General features: G+C 39.6%; 1 protein-coding gene across 2 annotated transcripts in view; it reads left to right on the forward strand.

The window, feature by feature from the left end:
• LOC122809310 (guanylate-binding protein 1-like) overlaps nt 1–21836 on the forward strand; it is a 668410-nt gene that overhangs the window by 151225 nt on the left and 495349 nt on the right. For both annotated transcript variants that reach the window (XM_044080706.1, XM_044080705.1), the window contains exons 3-4: nt 4380–4504; nt 9407–9516. In XM_044080706.1, coding sequence (XP_043936641.1) covers nt 4380–4504; nt 9407–9516 — 235 coding nt within the window. The remainder of the gene's footprint in view (nt 1–4379; nt 4505–9406; nt 9517–21836) is intronic.

The raw sequence follows: 21836 nt of genomic DNA on the forward strand, positions 1-21836 counted from the left end.
CTGTATGTTTGAAGAAAAGATGGTTGTTTAGTTTTAGTCCAGGTTTTCCAAACATGATCTCTTTGTTTTATAAGGGACCTAGTCTCTTTGGAGAGCCAGGGAGCATGGTTTGATTTTACTCTGATCTTCCTAGAGGGAGCTAAGGAGTTTAGAGTATTCATGAAGATTCTATTGAAAGTGCTTGCAGCATCATTTAGGGGGAAGGTGTTTTAGGATGGACCAATCTATGTTGTGGAGAATGGAGTTAAATTGGGATGAATTGAAAGTCGATAGTTTTCGACAGTCTTTGATAAGGTGGGGTTTAGGAATATGGGAGTAGTGTCTTAAGATGGTAGTAGGGAGATGATCACTGAGGGAGTCAGGTAAGGTGGTGGGATTGTGGTATTGGTGGGGGGAATTGGTAAGGATCCATTCTATGATGGAGCTGGAAGTGGAATTTTTATGGAAGCGAGTGGGAGATGTTATAAGTTGGTGGAAGCCGTGTAGGTGGATACTGAGTTGGGGGGAGTCAGTTGTGAGTTTGGACCAATCAATGTTGACATCACCAAGGATAAGTGTCTCATATGGTATGTTGTGGGAGAACCAGGATAGGATCTTTTCAAGAATGGGCAGATTGTTACCAGGAGGAAGGTAAATAGAGGCAATTGCAAGTTTTTTGTGGGGATTCAGTTGGCAGTTAAGGATGATGATTTCAGCTGGGAGGAAGTCAGGAATTGGGAAGGGTATGGTGAGAGGTTAAGAATATTTGAGTAGAGGATGGCCACGCCACCACTTTTTTACAGGTCTATCAGATCGGATATTATAACCTGGTGGGAGTATTTCACTATTTGAGATGTGTGGCTTGAGCCAGGTTTCAGATAGGGAGAGGATGTGAGGGGTATTGAGAGCTATCCACGAGTACAGCTCAGTGACTTTATTTGCTAGACTCTGAATATTCAGTGAGTAAATAGTTAAGTGTTTGGATGGAGATGATTGTTGTGACTGAAGTTAGTGACTGTTAGAGGAGTAAGATGGGGGCAGTGTAGAGGTAGTTTTGGGGAGAGAAGAGGGGCCAGGGTTGGGATGGATATCTCAAGAACAAAGTAGGTTTTTAGTGAGAAGAGAGTGTGTAGTAGATGCTAGATGGAGTTTGTATAGTTTTGACTTGGCTTTGTGGGAAGGTTTAAAAACCTGTATTATGGATAGTTTATATAGACTTGAGGTAGAGGTTGTAAAGAGATTAGGGGAGATAGTAAAAGATGAAGTAGTTTGATATATGTTGTATGAGTGAGAAGTTGGTGAACATAGGAGTGGGTCAGAGAGATTGGAGTGGTAAGAGGTGGAGATAGAGAGAATAAGGAGTAATGTAGAAGATATCAGAAAGTATTAATTTATTTAAAAGTTCTTTTTTTTATAAATAAAACCAAACATATTTAACCATCCTATGACCTTCTTAGTTGAAGTTGTTAGTAAGCTGTTAGTAAGTGTTTCACATTTTGCCCATTTGTTCCACATTATGAGGGTTAGTGTTCCTCATTTTAGAGATGGAAGGTTGAGAGCTATGACCTGCTCTGAAAGCCAAACACTCACTTGCATTTGAAGAATAAGGAAAGAATTGCTGTGGCTCTCTGAAAGCCTGTCTACCCCCCCCCCCCCAAAAAAAAAACATACCTAGTTTCTGAATAGACCAGTATGCACCTGCAAGGTGGCCACTGGTTTAGTACAAGCCAAGGAGAAACTCCAGAAAGTGAAAATTCATGAATTATGCATGGAATAAATGATATCACTGTTGCTCACTGGCTTGCAAGTGATTATGAATTATGCATGAACCAAATTGTATCCCAGTTCCTCATTGGATTGCAAGTGATTATGGATTATGCATGAACTAAATTATGTCACTGTTCCTCACTGGCTTGCAAGTGATTATTTTTTTATCTAATGGAATCTGGGTTAGCTTCATAAATAAACATTCTTAGATCTGTTTTGATTTTAGTGTGGTTTTGAGATAGAAGTACACCCATGTTTGGAAACCTGCTTTTCTATTAAATGAGCTCTGCACTTTTGAGTAGGACATGTAGGTTTTATTTATATTCATAGAGAAAAAGCATAACTGTTAATGCCATCACCACAGACTTGCAGTTCCATTGTATTTATTGTCTTTGTCTTTGCCTTATTAAATAAATTATACACCCTCCAGGTTGATGGTCAGGACAGTATAGTAATTAGTGATAAGGTAAATTATTTAGTTTGTTAGAAAGAAATATAAGCCGATTGCAAAGTTCATTTTGCTATTTTGTACATTTGCAGTTACATGCATCTCTTGTAAGAAAGTCCTTCTATATTACACAGCTTGTAAACAAAGGGATTGTGTGTAGATCTAGGGATGTGATTGCCTCTCTTTATTCAGTTCTCATTAGTAGAGTCATTGAATGTAATGCCCCCTTTGGCATGTATCTGTTAAGATACATGAAACAACTAGAATGCCAGCAGAGATACTATACTTAAAGGATACAAGGCCAACTAAAAGCCCTGTCACTATACTCTGTATCCTACGGACTGCTAAGACATGACCTGTGTCTGGCATACAAGGCATCCTCCAGCCCATTACTGATGGATTTACTGCACATCAACAAGTCAAGTGGCATCAGAAATACTTGGTCTAGAGATATAAACCTCTTCTGCAACATCAACTGAATGGTGTGGAAGGACAGAGTTATCTCGCAGAGGATACCGCTACTGTAGAACAGACTCTCCGTCCACATAAAACAAAGTTCATCCTCAGCCATATCCAAGTGTAATGTAGAGCTATGGATGGGAAACAGAAAATTTACCGCAGGACTCTCCCCGTATTACAAATGGACAGAGCCAGATCCTAACTGTTTTATCCCATGTATAGGTCCCCTGAGATTATCTGTATTATGATCCCCTTTATTCTTTTTAGGGGTAATATATAATTATTGACCATGGGATGGGTAAGGCCAATCTATATCCAAATGGGATAGGTTATTTTGAGCATAAAAAGGAAAACTGTCTAGGCTTAAAGTGGCCTGCAAGGACAAGAAGCCTAATGCTTACCTATGAACAGGCATGTTTTTTCCTTCCATAAAAGAACTAGAACAAAACAACATAATCAAGAGACAATTTAAAACTTTGGTGGTCTCTTTTTTTATTGTAAAATGTGATAAAAAGGTTGTCACAAAGGAGTGCACAAAAAGAAAGTCACTAAATAAAATAACAGTAAACAAAAAGAGTTTCAAGTTTAATTAACTAGAGAATGAAAAAGATGTCTGTGGATATGTGTAACCTGTCAGTATTTGAAACAGATCATCCTTGCCACATAAAATATAAATTCATACTGGCAAAAGCGGGTAGACATATTATAAGATTAGGCAAAGACATTTAACTCAATCTGACATGAGAGATTAACGTTATTATTATTTCACATGTCAGGAAGCAAATATTCTGTATACACAACACCATAGCAGATTGAGATGACAGGATTCTAAGATGTGTAAAACAGTCTAAACTCCTGTAGGCCCAAGAAGATTACAAATGTTTAAATATGCATGCTGAGAAGTGAGAATCAAACCTGAGCAATTGTGCAACCCCAAAATGTGTTTGCACCACTTATGTGCACAGTAGTTCAGAGTAATTGCCCTAAATGGTATGGCTGCTTGTTGTTATACATATTCTAATTTATATAAATTTGTAAAGCTGTAGAAGGTCAATGTGGTTGGATGGTTATCAGTTCTTGGGGAAGGGAGAGAGGACTTATTTAAAGAGTTGTGAAAACAAACTGCTGTTCTATAATTTCAGAACAAACATTTCTGGAAACAGCAGCATCATGCACAAGTGCTTGTGTGAGAGAGGAAAGCTTGTTATGTATGCCTTTCTGTGTCATCTCAGTGTTACCAAAGCACCGGTTAGGACAGAGTGACATTAAAATTGCGTAATACGTTAGTTATCAATTTCATCTGTAGCTACTGAATATCCAAGTGATTGGTAATTAATTCTAGAAGTCTATATCTTGAGCTCAATGATTGTACATTGGTAGTGGCAAGCAGTGGTGAAAGTGGGTGAGGAATATCTTGTGGGTTAAGTTTAAGGAGTGGTAGCTGAGGGACAGGTGTACTGAAGGAGTACAAACTGCTTAAATTGTTTAAATGGTCCACTGAAGGAATATAAACTCCTTTAAAATGTATTCAAAATGCTGATTTCTTGCTAATCATACTGCCACTGAAGTGTAGAACTGCAGGCAATATATTCTTTTTTCACTTTCTTTGACCATAGTATTACTAATAAACTTGAGTTACAGTAATAGTTTTTTTAAATAGATGTCCATCTTAAGTCTCTATCCATGGCCTTCATAGCCCACGGTAAAATTATATACCTTTCCATAGGGTTCCCGCTGTCATTACCTGGATGTCCACATGTAGAAGGGATGTGGATGTTGTGTCTCCCTCATCCAAGCCTAAATGGACACCATCTGCTATTGTTGGATGTTGAGGGATTTGATCCTGAACAGGTAAGGCAGACAGAAATTTGTATTATTATTATTATTATTATTATTACTACTACTATTACTGTTGTTGTTAATGTATATGTGTTTGTGTGTGTGTGTGTGTATGAGCAACTCCTTGAGAAAGATTCTGCCATACTGAAGGTGACATGTTTAGAAAGAGGCCCTGTGAAGTGATCTAACCCATTAGGGAGCGATGAGTGAGAGCACTGAGGAACAGAGAACTGATTTTGCAGAAAGGTGACCCTGATGCAAGTTACTGTGGGCCGGGCAGGGGGGATATGTGGTTGCACTGCTTAAATAATGTGTGCTACAAGATGTGATAAATTATTATGAAAATGGTGAGGCTGCTGTCATTTTTAATAATGAAAAGAAGAATGTAATGGAAAATGCTTTGTTTTGCTTGCTGTGGTGGTGGCAGGAGTTAACAAGTCCTTTCCTTAAATAAAAGTGAATCTCAGCTAGGGTGATAAAACATTCCCTTGTCTGATGCCATCCCTTTGCAATCAGCTGCCTCATGAACAAAGATTCAAGGTCTATCTAGTATGCAAGATCTTGCTGTATAGCCTGCTTAGTGGGTATGTGAAATGCAGACATAAAAATGAACCTATCTATAAGCAGTATTTGTTGATCACCAGTCCTGCGTAGACTAGTTTCATATTTATATTACATGAACATATGAATTTGTTAATGCATGTAACTGACTGAATTTTTACACTTTATGACTGCTTCCAACTTCATGTAGAATGCATTGGGTACCCACTTTGTAAATACACTACTTCTGAAGCACTTTACATTTTTTATTTCTGTTTCTTGTAGCTTGTGTGAAAAGTATGTGTTGATCAGAGCACTGACCCATTTAAATGAAAAAAGGGATTCTCACTTTCCTTGCAGGTTCTACATAAATTGTTTCCTCGGTATATTGATGCTCTTCTTGACTCTCCTTTCTATGGAATTATCAAGTCTTATTTCCTTTCATTGGGCCGAAATGATTATTGTCTCCTTGCACCAGAATATGATGTGAGGGTGAAGTGAAAGCTGTGAACTGTGAGAGTACAGTTGTCATCTTGCATAGTTTATATTATATTCATACCCCCCCCCCGCCCTTTGTTGGTTGGCAAGCATTGCACAGCGCCAGCTATTCCAAGCCACAGTCTGGGTGCTTGTGTACACACTTGTGAACACTTGTGACGACTGACTGCTTAGAGTACCAACACATGGTGCTGGGCGTATGCCTGAAGTTCATCCTCCAAATGTCGCTTCTGTTGTGGAATCTGGCCAACTGGTACTGGAACAGGCAAATTGACAGCTGTTCATTGCCATTCTTCCCCAGCTAGTTCCTGTAAATGGGTAAGCTGGAGCATTGTCAGGACTTTATCTCTTAGTACCATGTAGTCAGCATGGTTTCTTTTCAGTCTTGCCATCCATAATTTCGCCATCACTGTACTGTTTAGGGTAGTCTGTATTTTGTAAGTATTTACAGCTACTGAAGCTAAACTGTTTAGCACTTTCCCTCTATCTTCATACCCTAAATATCTCGGAATGTTTTCATTCTTACCCACCCCTTTGTCATGGATTCTAAGGATTTATAGCCAAGATGTTTTCTGTTTTCCCCGAAAACTGACTTTGTTGTACACTCTGGGGATGTATTGCTTTCCTGGTGAACTTGTTGTTTATGTGTGTTATGATTTCCTTCCTATGTGCTGACCAGATGCTACGCAGTATTTCCAAACACTAGGCATGTACTGACGTCCCTTTCTTCAAGAGCATCATGCAGCTCTTCCCCTAGTGCATTATCCAATGTAAACTCCGTCTGTCTTCTTGCTTTCTTTTTTTCCCACCCACATTTCAAATTAAGGCAGATTATACTTCAGTACTGTGTACTCGTTTTCTCATTTTTTTTCCTTCTGAGAATCCAGTGTACTCTATAATTTCCAACCACTTATATCACCCATTGTGAGCACTTTTATTTCATGTTTCCTAAGTCACTCAGTTGCCCACAATGCTCTGAAATGTTCCTCTCACCATATTACCTTGTGGGTCTGTGACTTTAGGGGAATTGCTGTGAAACTTCAAATCTTGCCTAGTTTAGGCATAAAATGTCATGACTAATATGTTTAAGGTATGAGACAATGTAAACTTAAATATTTGCACAAGAAAACTACAGATATAATGGCCTCTACCCCTATACCCATATGCTACCTCTGAAGTTGCACAACTTGGAGAAAATGGCAAATTCATAAACATCAGGAATCTCATATTTTTCCTCTTTTCCAAGTTGTATAAACTCATAGCTAAGAATATGACCTGTGACAAAGCAAGGTCTGAACCAGTAAGCCTTTGACAATATGTAAAAAGCAATATCACAGGTCTGATATTCTGTGATCCATCAATGGATGACTTAATCAGAAGTAGTACTCCTGATTTCAGGATTACTATATGACTCTCCACCCAGAACAATCTATGGTTTTGTTCAGATGACATGAATATTATCTGGGCTTTTCTCAAAAAGCTATACTGTATTCATATCTGTGGTTGTCAGCATTAACCAGATCCTTAAGATTTTTAATCTCCAAAAACCAGTAGAACCCTGGATAGTCTCGCCCCAAGTATAAGAAATTTGTTTAAGAGTAGACTGCACAAGACACCATGTGAAAGTAGCAGTAAAAAAACCTTTATTGAACATGAAAATTTAAAACTGCACCATACTACTAATGTGGAAAGCTTTAGAGGGCAGATTCAGTAAACCATACATGGTCCGCTAAGACTATAGATGTGCACACGGTAGCACATGGTTTTGTGCTCAGTAATGTATAGCACTTAGAATTTTAGCTACAGGAACCTTTCAGAGACCTAGAGGAAACATGCTGCGGTGTCACAGGCATTAGCATTCAGGATCCTCCATCATTAAATGCTATGCTCCAACATGCCAGTGACCACATATATTTTCCCCATACTCCTAAGGACTGGGCCACAAATTTGCAAGAGTTCTGCCCTGTAGCACACTACCCAGAAGTACTGGGTTCCATAGATTGTACACATATAGAAATCAAGGCACCACCCAGGGAACAGGAAAGGGTCTACATAAATAGAAAGGGCTTCCACTACACTAACTGCCAAGTCATGAGTAAAGCTAAGGGAATAATTTTGAATGCGTATGCTGGCAGCCCAGGCAGTTATCATGACTCACATGTCTAACACACCTCCCAACTGTATCAGATGTTCACTAGGGGTGTGTGACACCCCACCACTGGCCCGGTAATCAAGGAGTCTCAGTCCTCACCACTGGCAACAGTGGGGGACATACACACTGGGAGAATGACGACAAGTACACAGACAGTAAAGTGCCATTTCCCTTAAGAGCACACAGAGACCACAGTCAGTCTGGGTTTGGTTTCTTCCTGTTTCTCCAGATCCCCAGTAAGACTCCCCACTGGCACAGCTATAGAGTTGAGATCTCAGCTGAGCAGCCAAGCCAAGATCTCCAGCACCCTCTCTGTTCTCAAGTTGGTGTACTTAGATGAGTAGGGATTCTGTTCTCACTGCAGTCAACTGTGTGTGTGCGTGTGTGTGTGTGTGTTTGTGCACTTGCTTGACATTAGAGAGGGCATTTTACAACAACATGTGGGACACTGCTATTACCATCTTCTTCTCACCAGACACTGCTGATGTCATCATCTATAAAGTGTTGTCTGACACTCTCCAAGTCAGACTTATGCTGTGGTGCCAGCATTAAATACAGAGTTCTGTAGTTGGTGTACTTACATAGGTGGGGTTTCTGTTGCTTTGCAAGTTTTTCTGGCTGGCAACACTGTTGCCAGCCAAGAAGCTGCGCTTGTTTACATTTAAACGCAATGCACAGCATGAATCTATAATTACTGCTGCTGCTTACTACACAAACATGTAAACTCTATGTGGGCTTTGTGCAAAGCCTATACAGAGTTTATTAAATCTTACCATAGGTGTATAAATTTTCATGTTCAATAAAGTTGTTTTTATCATTACTTCCATGTGGTGCCTGATACAGTTTACCCTTACATTCGTTAGGCTTTTTGCCATCTGCACTAAGAACCCAAAATATAATCTCTTATTTAACTACCACTGAGTTTCAGCTACATTTTCTGCACCTTTGATTATGTAATGTAATCCTACAGGTAGACAGAGTTAAATCTGTGTGTGTGTGTGTGTGTGTGTGTGTGTGTGTCTGTGTCTGTGTGTGTGTGTGTGTGTGTGTGTCTGTGTGTCTGTGTGTCTGTGTGTGTGTGTGTGTGTGTGTGTGTCTGTGTGTGTGTGTCTGTGTGTGTGTGTGTGTCTGTGTGTGTCTGTGTGTGTGTGTGTGTGTGTGTGTGTGTGTGTGTGTGTGTGTGTGTGTGTGTGTGTGTGCGTGTCTGGGTCTGTATCTGTTAGGCAAGGTATGGACACCAGTCAAAAATGCTAAAACTAAATTTCAAAAATGTTGCTGCTTGTTTCTACGTCTCATTGTACCATCATAGTTTGGATCCTTTATAGGATCATAGGTGTTTATTAGGCTAATGACCACAAGGGCCTTTTTAAGCCTAGCCATGCATCCCAAATGTTTAGTTGATTAAAGAAGGGTGTCTGCTTTCAAATTAATGAAAATTATACAGTTTGCTAAAGTGATGCACTGTGGAGCCAGTTTTGCTGTGTGATAAATTGGAAGCAATGGCAATGAGTGTACAGGACTGGGATGGTTTTGCAAATCAGCTGTCCTGTTTAGCTAGAAGGTGTGATTAATGTCATAATGTACAGCTTACCTTGAGAGGAGCGGAGGCTAAGATCAGAACAGCCTCCCCTTTCCTTTAACATGTACCAGTCTGGTTTGTAGCAATTATAGCCAATAAATGCTGAACTTTATAACTGATGTTAATTATTGATTATCTGTTCCAGGGTGACAAGAGGAAAGAAACTACATTATTCATCCTTGCTGTGCTGCTCAGCAATGTGTTTATATACAACACACAGGGAGAAGCGACAGGGGAAGAGCTGCAGAAACTGATGTATCCTTACAGAGTGGTGGTGATTACTTTGGCTTAAAAGATGTCAGCACTGAGGTAATGGCGCACATTACTGCAGAGATAAGGCAGTATGATGGTATGCAACTCTGTGATGATAGGGCACAACTGAGAGGCAGAAAAGGGATGATGGGGGACCAGTAATTGAATATAGCAGCACAGGCATTGAGCCCCCGTGTTAAAGTAATACGAATGGTCACTTTTCTTTTCCTATATTGTAACATTAGCTTGATGGCAGAAGGAGACAATAAGCCTGTTGAATCTGCCCTTTAAAAGCATTTATGATCGTAATTCCCCTCCATCCCTTCTTTTTACCTTGTCTTTTTTTCCACCTGTCCCATGCATCGTTGAATATATTTGTGGATTCCTTATTCATAGCTTGTTCTCGTAGTCTGTCAAATGACCTAACTATCTTCAACACAAAGAAGTGCTTTCAGAGATTTGGGAGCAGTCTTTCTCCAAACTCTGCTGCCTATTCTCTCTATCTGCTTACCCTTTTCTTCCTGTTCAAGACAAAACTTTTTCTATCTCTTTGTCAGGATCCTTTGCACTCAGATTGTCCCCCATTTTTTCTGGTCTCTAGTAAGAAGAACTCCACTTCCTCTGAATTCTGATCACATCGTTGCCCCTCCATTCTATGCACATTTTGGTGGTTTGCTTTTGGACTTCTTTCAGCAACCTGATGCCCCTCTTTATTGGTAGCCTCCAGAACCACACACAATGTTCAGGTCAAAGTTTGACCGGAATCATTTAGTGTTAGAAGTATTTCTGGTTTGTGTCTAGAGCTACCTGATGATGTACCCCAGTATTCAGTCCTCTCACTCTGTTGCTACTAATCCACTCCAGGGGTTACCAGTACTATCACATCTTTTCTTGTTGTTTTGCCATGCAGTCCACTTCCCCAAGCAGCTTCATCACAACAGAGTTTTGAACCAAATTTTTAATTTGTCTTCGGTGAACTTCTGCTGCCACCTTTTCCTTCTCTGGTTAATCTTTCCAAAATGTTGTCCTGCTTCCAATGCTGCATCTGTCTTTGTATCATCACTGAGAGGACTAATCCTGTTTTATTTCCCTGAAATATAGCTGAAACAAACAAACAAACTGAAGATTACTAGATAAAACATTCTGTAATATTCCACTGGCTGTGTCCTTATTCCCTAACATCATCCCTTTCACCACAGCCCTCTCTATCCTGCCCTTTAAACTAGCAACAGTCCATTTCTTCTGCCTTCCCCATTCCTTCAGTTTTCGAATCCGTTGCCTGTGCAGGTAAATGTTAAGTCTTGAAAAAGTACTGTACAGTGAACAACATTTCCCTGATGGACAGAACCATGAAAAATGTAACTGAAAACCACTTTTGGCAAGCAATAGTATATGCTTTTTGTGCAAGCGGGTTAATCTCCCCTGCACCCACATGGGGGGGGGGGGAGCTCACATACTCCCATTAACTTTTCTATACCCACTCCATGCTGGCACAACAGAGAAAAGTGAAAAGGCCAATGATTTCTGAAAATTGTCTTTCAGCGTTTATTATTCAAGGTTTTTTCTATCGGACAAATCATCACTGAACACTCCTCACATTCCCAGGAATTACTGGTAGTAGACCACTTAAAGTGGTACTCCCATGTCAAGTTAGCCAGAACCTCCATTATAAGTCTGTATCAGATTTGATTGACCATTGCTTGTGGCTGGGAACCTTTGCTGGCTGCTAACATTGAAATTTTTCTTCTCTGGGAAGGTTGCCAGCCTTTCTCTCATGATTTTTACCATGACCTGCTGCTCTTAGTTAATAAGCATGTAGTCCTTGAGATTTTTCTTCTTGTCCTCCTTGGTAAAAGGGCAACACACTTGCTGTCCTGCATTCCTTAGGCACTTCTGCAATGGCTAGTCATCTGTTGAAGATCTTCATTAAAGGATGTACAAGCCGACTGGCCAGATGAAGCGTTGGTGAGGTGGTTCATAGGCTCTTTGTACTTTTTCCATTGTAAGGTCAGCCATTTCCATTCCCATTCCCACAATCTACTTTATCCTGGTGTTTCTGGCATCTATCAGTTGCTCTTCACTCTCTGCTATGATTGCTTCCTGTCTTGGCCCTCTTCCTTTGCTTTCCTTTGTGAAGGCTAAAGTAAAGTATTAATTTAGTATCTCTTCTTTTCCTAGTCTTCTATGAACTTTCTGCTATCCTCGTTCAACTTAACAGGTCTGACGTTCCCTATCATCTTTCTGTTATATGCCTAAAAAATTCCTTGTGCCCTTTTTCTGACTCCTTCTGTCTGCTTCTTTTCATGTTATGCCTTTGCTGCCATTCTGCTAGATTCCTTGTATTGTGCTTCCTTCACCTCTGCACCTTTCTTTTCCTCCTGTCATATGTCATATCTTTTGTCCTAATTGCTAGCTTCATATTCCTGTTTATACTTTTCCTAAATTATAGTACTGCCTTAGCACTAGACCACACCTGAGACTCCAGCAAATTGCAGAAAAAACACTGAACTCGATTTGCCATTTCATAAACTTCTCAGACTGATGAACTCATAACTGCAAAGTCCTTACAAGTACACACTCAGCCTAATAGCCATTTTTTCCATTTGATCACAGTCTGCAATCCCCCTTTTCCTCATCATCTGTCATCCTCCACAGAATGTGGTTAAGTACATCTTTATTTTTACTGTGTGACAATAGATCCTCAGTTGTAACCCTACAGCACCCCTTCAGTGTAAGTGCAGTAGAAACAGCATTTCATAAAATAGCCCTGACTACCTTCTCCTCACACTGAATGAAATCTTTTATAGCCCTCCCATGATCAACTTTAGAGCTTCTCTAAATTACATTTGTTCAACATTGCTCAGTGTAGATGCTACTACATTTAAAACCCCCTGTTTTCCTGAAACACCTGACAGCAATCATCTACACTTAACTGTGTACATTTTGTACCTAATTTAACTTTTGTATTTATTGTGTATATTTTGTAATGTGTATGTGTATTCCTGAATAGGAAGGGGCAAATTAATTTAGTCTGCATTAGTGCAAAGTATTCAGCATTCGATTGCACATGTTTATGTCCCCATTTTGTTGGAGAATGGTTGCACTGATGAGGGCATGAAATATTGAGCTATTGGTAATTTAACCAGACAATATGAGGGGAAAAGGCAGCAAGATATGGGTCTAGGGTCTAGAAGTGAGCATTGCCTGGGTATTGTAAGCTCTTAGTCAAGTAGTGATTTCTTCCTAGATGGGTTGGTTCATTAATGCATTGTGTTAATCACTAATTTGTTACTATGCCAGTTTAAGAGAAGAGAGTACAGTTTAGAGCTCCACTTCAGCTAAATATATTCTATTGACATGAGGGATGTTGATATGGAAAGGGGTTTAGCATGGTGTGTCTGACTAGGAGATGGCAGATGCCCATGTAATATTCAACAGTAATCCAGTTTGATTTGGTGTCCTTAATGCATTTTACAGTTGAAGTAAGGATATAGGGAATCAGAGGTGTAACCAGGGTATTTGGAATTGCATGTATCCTTCCAGAATGTAACTCCACTCCATTGCACCACACTTACATATTTTAAACAGCATACCTTTTTGTTGCTGAAACAAGTCCAAAACTGGCAAATTTATGCAAAAAAAAGTAACAGCCAGACATTCTGCAGAAAGTTATTAAACCGAATACATAATTTAAATCAAAACCATGGTAACATTTCCAGTTTGTGTCTTTAATTTAAATTCTAACACATCTAATTACATGAAGTCATAAATTATTCTTAAAACTCTAACACACCAAGGGGTACATGGATTATGCCTGGATATACCCATATAAGAAATGTTATTGTCCATGAGAATCAGTGATCTTCCAACTTTGTCTCCCACGTTTATCAGATCTGAAGGCATTGCACTTCATAAGGAGTCCTTGTTGGATGTTTCCTGATGTCTTTAATCAAGATGCAGAAATGCATTGACTTGAAAGTTTGTACTTGCCAAAACCTCAGGAGTATCATATTTGTCTCTGATATTCCCCACATTTAGCTGACCAATAAGCAGTTCTTTATGAAGTTTAGCTAAAGGGCATTTGCTTACTTTAGATAACAGAATTAGAGAAGTATTACTGGGATGTAGTATGGAAGCAAGGTTGGAATTTGTGGTTGTAATTAAGAAAATATGTAATGGAATTTAACTGGGGAAAATTGCGTAATTCCTTTCCACTATGTTTGTGTTATCACCCTGTAGTAAGTAGTCTGGGTGTAAGGCATGCTATTGCTTCCTGCAGAAGACAGTCAGTGAAGTGGACTTAGGCAGTAGTTAAAGATGAAAAACCTGGGCAATTATTAGGTACATAGCCAATAGTGTTTTATTTGTAGAACCTGAAGGCAGTTCATTTTAGTAAGATAGAAATTTGTAGTAGTAGGCTAAATATCAGGAGAATGAAGTAGTGTGAACTAGACTGAATAAAAGGATGGCAAGAATGGTTATTAGGAATGGAGGTCAGTTTCTTATTGAAAATATCACAAGTCTCAACATACAGAAAAAAGACTGTAAATTTGGGAAAAGAGCAAATGTCAAAATTGCTTTTGTCTTTTAAACTTCTTTTTTTGCAAGGGGGCAATGCCCATAACTCCCCATAATATACCAACTCTGAGATCGCTATACTTCCAAGAAAAGGGAATATTCCAAGATTTGGTAGTCTTGGACTTAATATATGTAAGTCTGGATTTTTAGTCATTAGGTCACCAGTTTTGGGGACTTGACAATCAAAATCCCAACATTATAAATAGTTACCATGGAAGTGACTGCTAATGAAGACAGCCATTTACCGGTGGCAGTTAGAAAACAACTAATGGATAAGGATAGTCCCCCAAAGATAGCAGTTTACATTTGTGTTTATATGTGTATCCTAACATTAGGCCCTTAGTTAAGGATGTGATAGAAAAACATGTCTGGTAGGCTTTGTAGATTCCTTTTTTTATTTAAAGTCGGAGCGCATAGTCAGAAGTGTATTTCCATCCTTTTTTTTCCCATCATTGACAGTTTACCTACTATATCCCTGACATGAACATTTGCTACCTTTTCAGATAACCCGACTTGGGCATTTCTTAGTAAAAAATAACTTTGCAGGACAAACTACACCCTCAATGATTACAAATTACATTTAAAAAAAAAAATAATCTCTGTTTTGTAAATGTAGTTGCTTCTGTAGAAAATTTAAAACATCTTTTTTTCCCCCTAAAATATCTGGACTTTTGCCATCTTCCAGATATTTTCATAGAATCCAACAGTACATGACTGTCCTGTGAAAAGAGGGATCAATGCCAACCTTATTGGCATGTCACTAACACTTGTACAGTTTCTCCAAACCAACCAAATTGACACTTCTCAGTTAACAACTAAAGTAGACATTAACATACTGCACATATAAAACAGACAGACACACACACGCACACATAACTTCAAAAATACTTTATCCTAACCTAAAACATACTTCAAAATCCATTAGAGACTTGGAGAATGATTATCTGGAAAGTAACTAGACCCAAAGACTCCAGACAAGGTAGAACTAGTCTTGTAGGACCAGGACCCAGATGGCAACACATAGGATTCATAGATGAAGCAATTGTTATAACCTTCTTATAGAACACATTGTTCAGACTTTTGCTGGGATGAATTCAACAATCTATACCTAAGTAACTAGATGCTCCAATAGGCAAATCAGTGTCAAAGGATTGCCTTGAATTGGCAGCATTGTCTGCAAAGATTCTTTCAGCTTTCTGAAAAACAGTCTGATGATAGAAATCCTCCAAGTGGCAAGACATGCTGAGCTGCACAGCCTGCCAACCGTCAAGAAGAGTGCAACTGGATTCTTTGCAGTGGCATAGATTTTGCTAAACATAAATGCTGTCTTTTTTGTGAAATCTCTGTTTGCGGTGGTCTACACTAAGCCTGTCCTTGAGAAGGCCTATCCTTTACCACTTGCACTCACAGAGATGAGGATTTCCAGAGAATCAGTAATTGCTGCAATTTTGGTCACCACAAATTAATCTAAATCCTCAGCACTATCTTCCTCAAGGAACTAGTCAGTCAAAGAAGATCAAGTCAGATTATCGACTTCCCTGTCAGATCACAGCAGAGAATGACCTCTGATTCTGTTGGTGGTAACATGGAGAAGTGTAATTTGAAACTGACAAAGTATTGGTCAGACAAGAAAGCTGGCTCCACCACCATGTCCCTGGCTTCAAGACTAAACTGGAATGTTAAATCTAATGAGTGGGCAAATTTATGGGTAACACTGGCAATAACTGAGTGAAGCTGAAAGTATCAGTGCAATTAAGTAACTCCAGACAGATTTGTAGGTATTTCCCTCAGTCAGAAAGTTAAAGTTCACAAGGATTAGCTACCTTGGAAACCTATGAATTAGGTCAAGGAAATCTATGAACTCTTGAAGAAAGACAGCAAGGTAAACTGGTAGATGGTAAACTAAAAGAAATTTGCAGATCACTCCTGCCCCCATCACATACTTGAAGGAGTTTGATATTCCAGTTGAAATCTGACTGAAATACAAGTACAAATTAAAGTAAATAGCCACTGACATGCTATTCATCCACTTATAGTGGAAGCATGCTGGTATTAGCATATAGTGGTAGTAGTGCCAAAGACATAGTTGGGAAAGTCATAGCAGTAGTAGCAGTGGTGATAGAAGTATGGCAGTAGTAGGAAAAGTCATAGCAGTGGTGGTAGTAGTATGGTAGTGGTAGGAAAAGCCATAGTAGTAGTTGTAGCAGTGGTGATAGTAGGAAAAGTTACAGCATTAGTAGCAGAGGTGGTAGTAGTGGTGGTAGTAATATGGTGGTGGTAGGAAAAGTAGTAGCTTTAGTAGCAGTGGTGGTGGTAATATGCTAGCAGTAAGAAAAGTTTTAGCAGTGGTAGCAGTAGTATGGTAGCAGCAGGAAATGTTGAAGTAGTGGTGGTAGTAATATGGTAGTGGTAGGAAAAGTTGTAGCAGTAGTAATTGTGGTAGTAGTATGGTAGTAGTAGGAAAAGTAGCAGTAGTAGAAGTGAGGGTACTAGTATGGTAGTAGGAAATGTCATAACAGTAGTAGCAGTGGTGGTAGTAGTTCTGTAGTAGTAAGAAAAGTTGTAACAGTAGTAGCAGTGGTGGTAGTAGTATGGTAGTAGGAGGAAGTCATAGCTGCAGTAGCAGTGGTAGTAGTAGTATGGTAGTGGTAGGAAAAGTCATAGCAGTAGTGGTAGCAGTAGTAGTAGTAGTGGTGGTAGTAATAGGAAAAGTCATAAAAGTAGTGTCAGTAGTGTTAGTAGTATTGTAGTAGGAAAAGTTGTATCTGTAATAGCAGTGGTGGTGGTAGTAGTATGGTAGTGGTAGAAAAGTCATAGCTATAGTAGCAGTGGTGGTGGTAGTATGGTTGTGGTAGGAAATGTTGTAGTAGTAGCAGTGGTGGTAGTAGTAGTATGGTAGAAGGAAAAGTCATAGCAGTAGTGGTGTTAGTAGTAGCATGGTAATGTTAGGAAAAGTTGTAGCAGTAACAGTTGTGGTAGTAGTATGGTAGTAGTAAGAAAAGTGGCAGTAGTAGCAGTGGTGGTAGTAGTAGAAGAAAAAGTCATAGCTGTAGAAGCAGTGGTGGTAGTAGTTTGGTAGTAGTAGGAAAAGTCGTAGCAGTAGTGGTGTTGGTAGTAGTATGGTAGTGTTAGGAAAAGTTGTAGCAGTAATTGTTGTGGTAGTAATATGGTAGTAGTAGTAGGAAAAGTGGCAGTAGTAGCAGTGGTGGTAGTAGGAAAAGTCATAGCTGTAGTAGCAGTGGTGGTAGTAGTATGTTAGTGGTAGGAAAAGTTGTAGCAGTAGTAGTAGTGGTGGTAGTGATATGGTAGTAGGAAAAGTACCAATAGTAGTAGCAGTGGTGGTTGTATGTTGATAGTAGAGAAAAGTAGTAGCAGTGGTGGTAGTAGTATGGTAGTGGTAGGAAAGTCATAGCTGTAGTAGCAGTGGCAGTAGTAGTATGGTAGTGGTAGGAAAAGATGTTGCAGTAGTAGCAGTGTTGGTAGTGGTATGGGAGTAATAGAAAAAGTAGCAGTAGTTGCAATGGTGGTAGTAGTTGGTAGTAGCAGGAAAAGTAGTAGCAGTCGTGGTAGTAGTATGGTAGCAGTAGGAAAAGTCACAGGTGTAGTAGCAGTGGTGATAGTGGTAGGAAAAGTAGTAGTTGCAGTGGTGGTAGTAGAAGTATGGTAGCTGTAGGAAAAGTAGTAGCAGTGGGGGTAGTAGCAGGAAAAGTCATAGTAGTAGTAGCTGTGGTGGTTGTGTTGGTAGTAGTAGTATAGAATAGCAGCCACATTAGCCAAACCTAAGAAATGATGCCAACTATTAACTGCCTGTAATTGCTATGCTCCTTGAAACTGATAAATTGCTACTTGAAAAGCTAATTGTGAATAATCTGCAGTGTCCATCTGTCTCATTTGTTGAAATTGTGCTAGAACTGCTGTTTCCTAGTAGTAGTGGTAATAATATTAGCAATGGTAGTGGCAGTAGTAGCAATGGTAGTAGTATAGTAGTAGAGGCTCCCAGCCCACCTTGCTCATGCATGCTGACCCTAACCTTGCCCCTGCCCTTAATGTTAACCCTACATATTACTTAATGCTAACCCTACATAATACTTAATAAAAACTCCTTCTCTTAACAGTACCGCTGTTCAGACAAATTATGTCTGAATGCTTATGCCATGTTTTTTTTAACCAGTCAGAGAAGGATACTGCTTGTTTCCTTTTTTCACCGTTTGTAGTATTGTAGGTTTGTTAGACATGCAGAGTTTGACATAATATGCATGTTAATATTTCTTCATTGTCTGCTTTTACCAACAGATGCATATTATATATATTTATATTTATATATGTATATAATTATTTATATATATATATATATATATATATATATATATATATATATATGTATATATCTATATACGCAATTTGTAGCACTCCAGAGGCAAGGACTGCCAGAAATAGATATAATAAACTCCAAACTTTATTAGCGGAAAATAAAGTTTGGCGTTTTTTTATATCTGTTTGTGGTGGTCCCTGCCTCTGGCGTGCTACAAATAGTTTGTTTATTTTTATGGTTGGCACCTTAGTGGTCAGTGGCACTTTTCCTTTTGTTTCTGTTTTTGTGGTTGATGTATGTATGTCTGTGTGTGTGTGTGTGTGTGTGTGTGTGTGTGTGTGTGTGTGTGTGTGCGTGTGTGTGTATATATATATATATATATATATATATATCTATATATATATCTATATATATATATATATATATATATATATATATATATATATATATATATATATATATGGGTCTACTTCACATGGTCGACATTTCAGAATGTCAAAGACAGTATGGCCGAAACCATATGATCGACATTCGAAATGTTGACCATGCAGAACTGGCATCTCTGTGCAGTGCGGAATGGAAAGATTTCCATCTTCCGCACTGTAGTGCGATCTCGGAGTTGGTATATTTAAGTTCCAGGGGATGTGGAGGGTGGAGCAGTGTGAAGTTAAGTTATTGTTTTTTTTTTTTTTTTATTACATGGTAAACATTTCGAATGTCGATCATATGGTCTTTGACATTCTGAAATGTCGACCATGAGAAGTAGACCCATATATCTATGTATAATATATATCTATATATATATATATATATATATATATATATATATATATATATATATATATGTATGTATAAACACATGCACATATCTTTATATATAGTGAGAGAGAGAGAGAGACAGAGAAATATATACTTTTCTGTATGCAGTTTGTCTATTGTGGGGTTATCACATGCACAGCCTTCCAACATTTCTTAATTATAAAGCTCCAGGCAGTTTCCATGCATCTCTTGGTCCTTTCTGCTGACTTATAGTTGTTGTGTATTTCCACATCACTGTATGAACCTCCTGCATGCGGTGCAATAGTTTCCATATAGCAAAAGATCTTTGCTTATCCTTCATCCTAAGGTAGTTCAATTACTCAGTGTGACCCTCATCCTTACCCTAGAAATGCACTAGTTTAAGCCATCACAGTGTCCTACATACTGCCCCTGTGGGTAGCTGCCTTGCTTATATGACTTGAGCTATAAAAAGCTTTGAACTTTCTTAATCCTGATACCACCCTAATAGGGCTCAACCATTCTCAACAGTACATGCCACACCGCATTTGCTTTAGCTTGCCAAGTCAGTCCTGTCTTTTCATTTTCTGACACAAGATCTGCACTATTGTGTCAGTTATGGCAAGACTGGCAGTATAAATTAAAATTTATAGTATTTGTTATACTGAGAGAAGTCCTCAGAATTAAATCAACTTTATACATTAAGAAATTGATACTTTAAAATGAAATGAAGGGTTTAGATACTAATTGTTTTAAAATTTAGATTGTACTGTTAGAGGAGTCTGAAAAGTTCATGTTAACCAAACCTGTGAAATGATGCCAACCTTTATCTGCCTACAATTCCTGTACTTCTCTAAATTCTTAAATTGCTTCTTGAAAGTCTGATTGTGAGTAATCTCTAGTGCCTGTCTGCCTATGCTAGAATATCTGATCTGATATTGGTAATCCTCGTTCATTCCTTATGCATGGGTATTGGTTCCGACCTCGGAACCGAGCCAGCCATTTTCCAAGCTCGAGTCCGTTTAATACTCTTGAGCTAAACTCTTACCCACAATCCCCCTCTCCCTGTTACCTCAGATTTCATTTGCCACGTTGCCATTCGGTCGTGTCAAGCTACTTCTCTTGAGCTAAGTACAGTTCTTTGTTGTTTAATAGTTTTTCAGATTACTTTTCTGTCAGAAAAGTTTATATTTCATTGTCTCTTACCCTATCGCATTTAGCATACATAATTTCTTCAGGTTTTTCTGCTCCCTTCTTTACCACTTTTACCACGAGGTATTCTCTCTCTACCATCGTTTGTAATCCTTCCCCCTTTTCTCATACCTTCGGGTACTCTCTTGTACCATTGCTGGTACCTTTTCTATTAATTAATTTGCTGTCATGGCAGATAAGAAAGGTATTCCAGTGTTTAAGCGGTGTTCTGATTGTGGACACAAACTACCTATGCACACTCTTTGTGTGTTTATTGTTTGGGAGCCTCCCATTTGTCTGTTGACCCACTCTGTACTATTTGTGAGAACTTTTCATATAGAACCATGTTGGAAAGGAAAAACAAGCTGTTACTGAAGGGACTTCTTAAATCTCCCTTTTCAGAGGCTATTTCTGGGTCAGAGGCCTCAACCCCTCCTAGAGCCCATAAGAAAATCTTGGATGTTCCTACTAAGGCTAAATCTTTGCCTTCATCCCCGGCTGGGGACTCCTGCCAACCAAAACCTAAAAAGGCTAAAGTTTCGGCTCCGGAGCTCACTCAGTCAGCCCCAGTGCTTTTGGTGCCTAGACCTTTGGCACCGAGGCCTTTGACTGCATTAGTGATCTCGGCTCCATCTTCTCCTGCAGCCTTCACTATATCGGCACCAAGGGGCTCCTCGGTTCAGACTATTACCACTGTATCGGGCCTGACTGTTCACGCAGACCTTGACCGCCTCAGCTCCGAGATCTTCCTTGGAACTGATGCCCTTATTGTTGACTCCAGTTTTGTCGGTTCCAGCTTCGGCACCGACATCCACTTCAGCACCGATCCCTGTGTCTGTGCAGACCATGACCTCAGCACCGATGACTTTTTCGGTGCAGACAACCATAGTCCAGTCTCTCTTGGCACTATTGTCCTCAGTGCGGACGGATGAGATGGGCACCGAGTTTGCCTCTTCTGTGGACAGGCCTGTTTCTCCCTCACTCTCCATGAGGTCCACTAGAAGCCTTTCCGAACATGATGTATTGCGTCTTGTGGATCAGGTGCTCTTGGCCAGAGGTATCCCACCCCTCAGGAACTATCCTTCCTTGGGAGGTGATCACCCATCTCCAAAGACCCCTTCTTATTCTCCTCCTTCATTGCCTTTGAAGTCCATGGATATAGCACAGTCTTCCCCTTTATGGATCTCACTAAGGAACCACAGTTGCCTTCATGGCAGGAAAGTTTTGCTACAACCCAGGATGTCAGTTGTGACACGTATAGTTTGCTGCTCCACAGCCATCCAGGGACTCCGGGTCGGCAGGCTGAGCCACTTACAGGAGGGGTGACCCCTTTCCTGGACATGCACTCCTCTTCGGGTGGACCAGCCTTCCAACTGATGGAGAAGGTTTTCGCTGCTGCTGGTGATACTGGACTGTCTATACCTCCGCCCTCCTCTGGTAAAGTGGTTTCACAAGTCGCACCTAG

Source organism: Protopterus annectens, chromosome 8.part0, assembly GCF_019279795.1.
Source record: "Protopterus annectens isolate FY-2018-M chromosome 8.part0, PAN1.0, whole genome shotgun sequence".
In the NCBI taxonomy this organism is placed as follows: Eukaryota; Metazoa; Chordata; order Ceratodontiformes; family Protopteridae; genus Protopterus; species Protopterus annectens.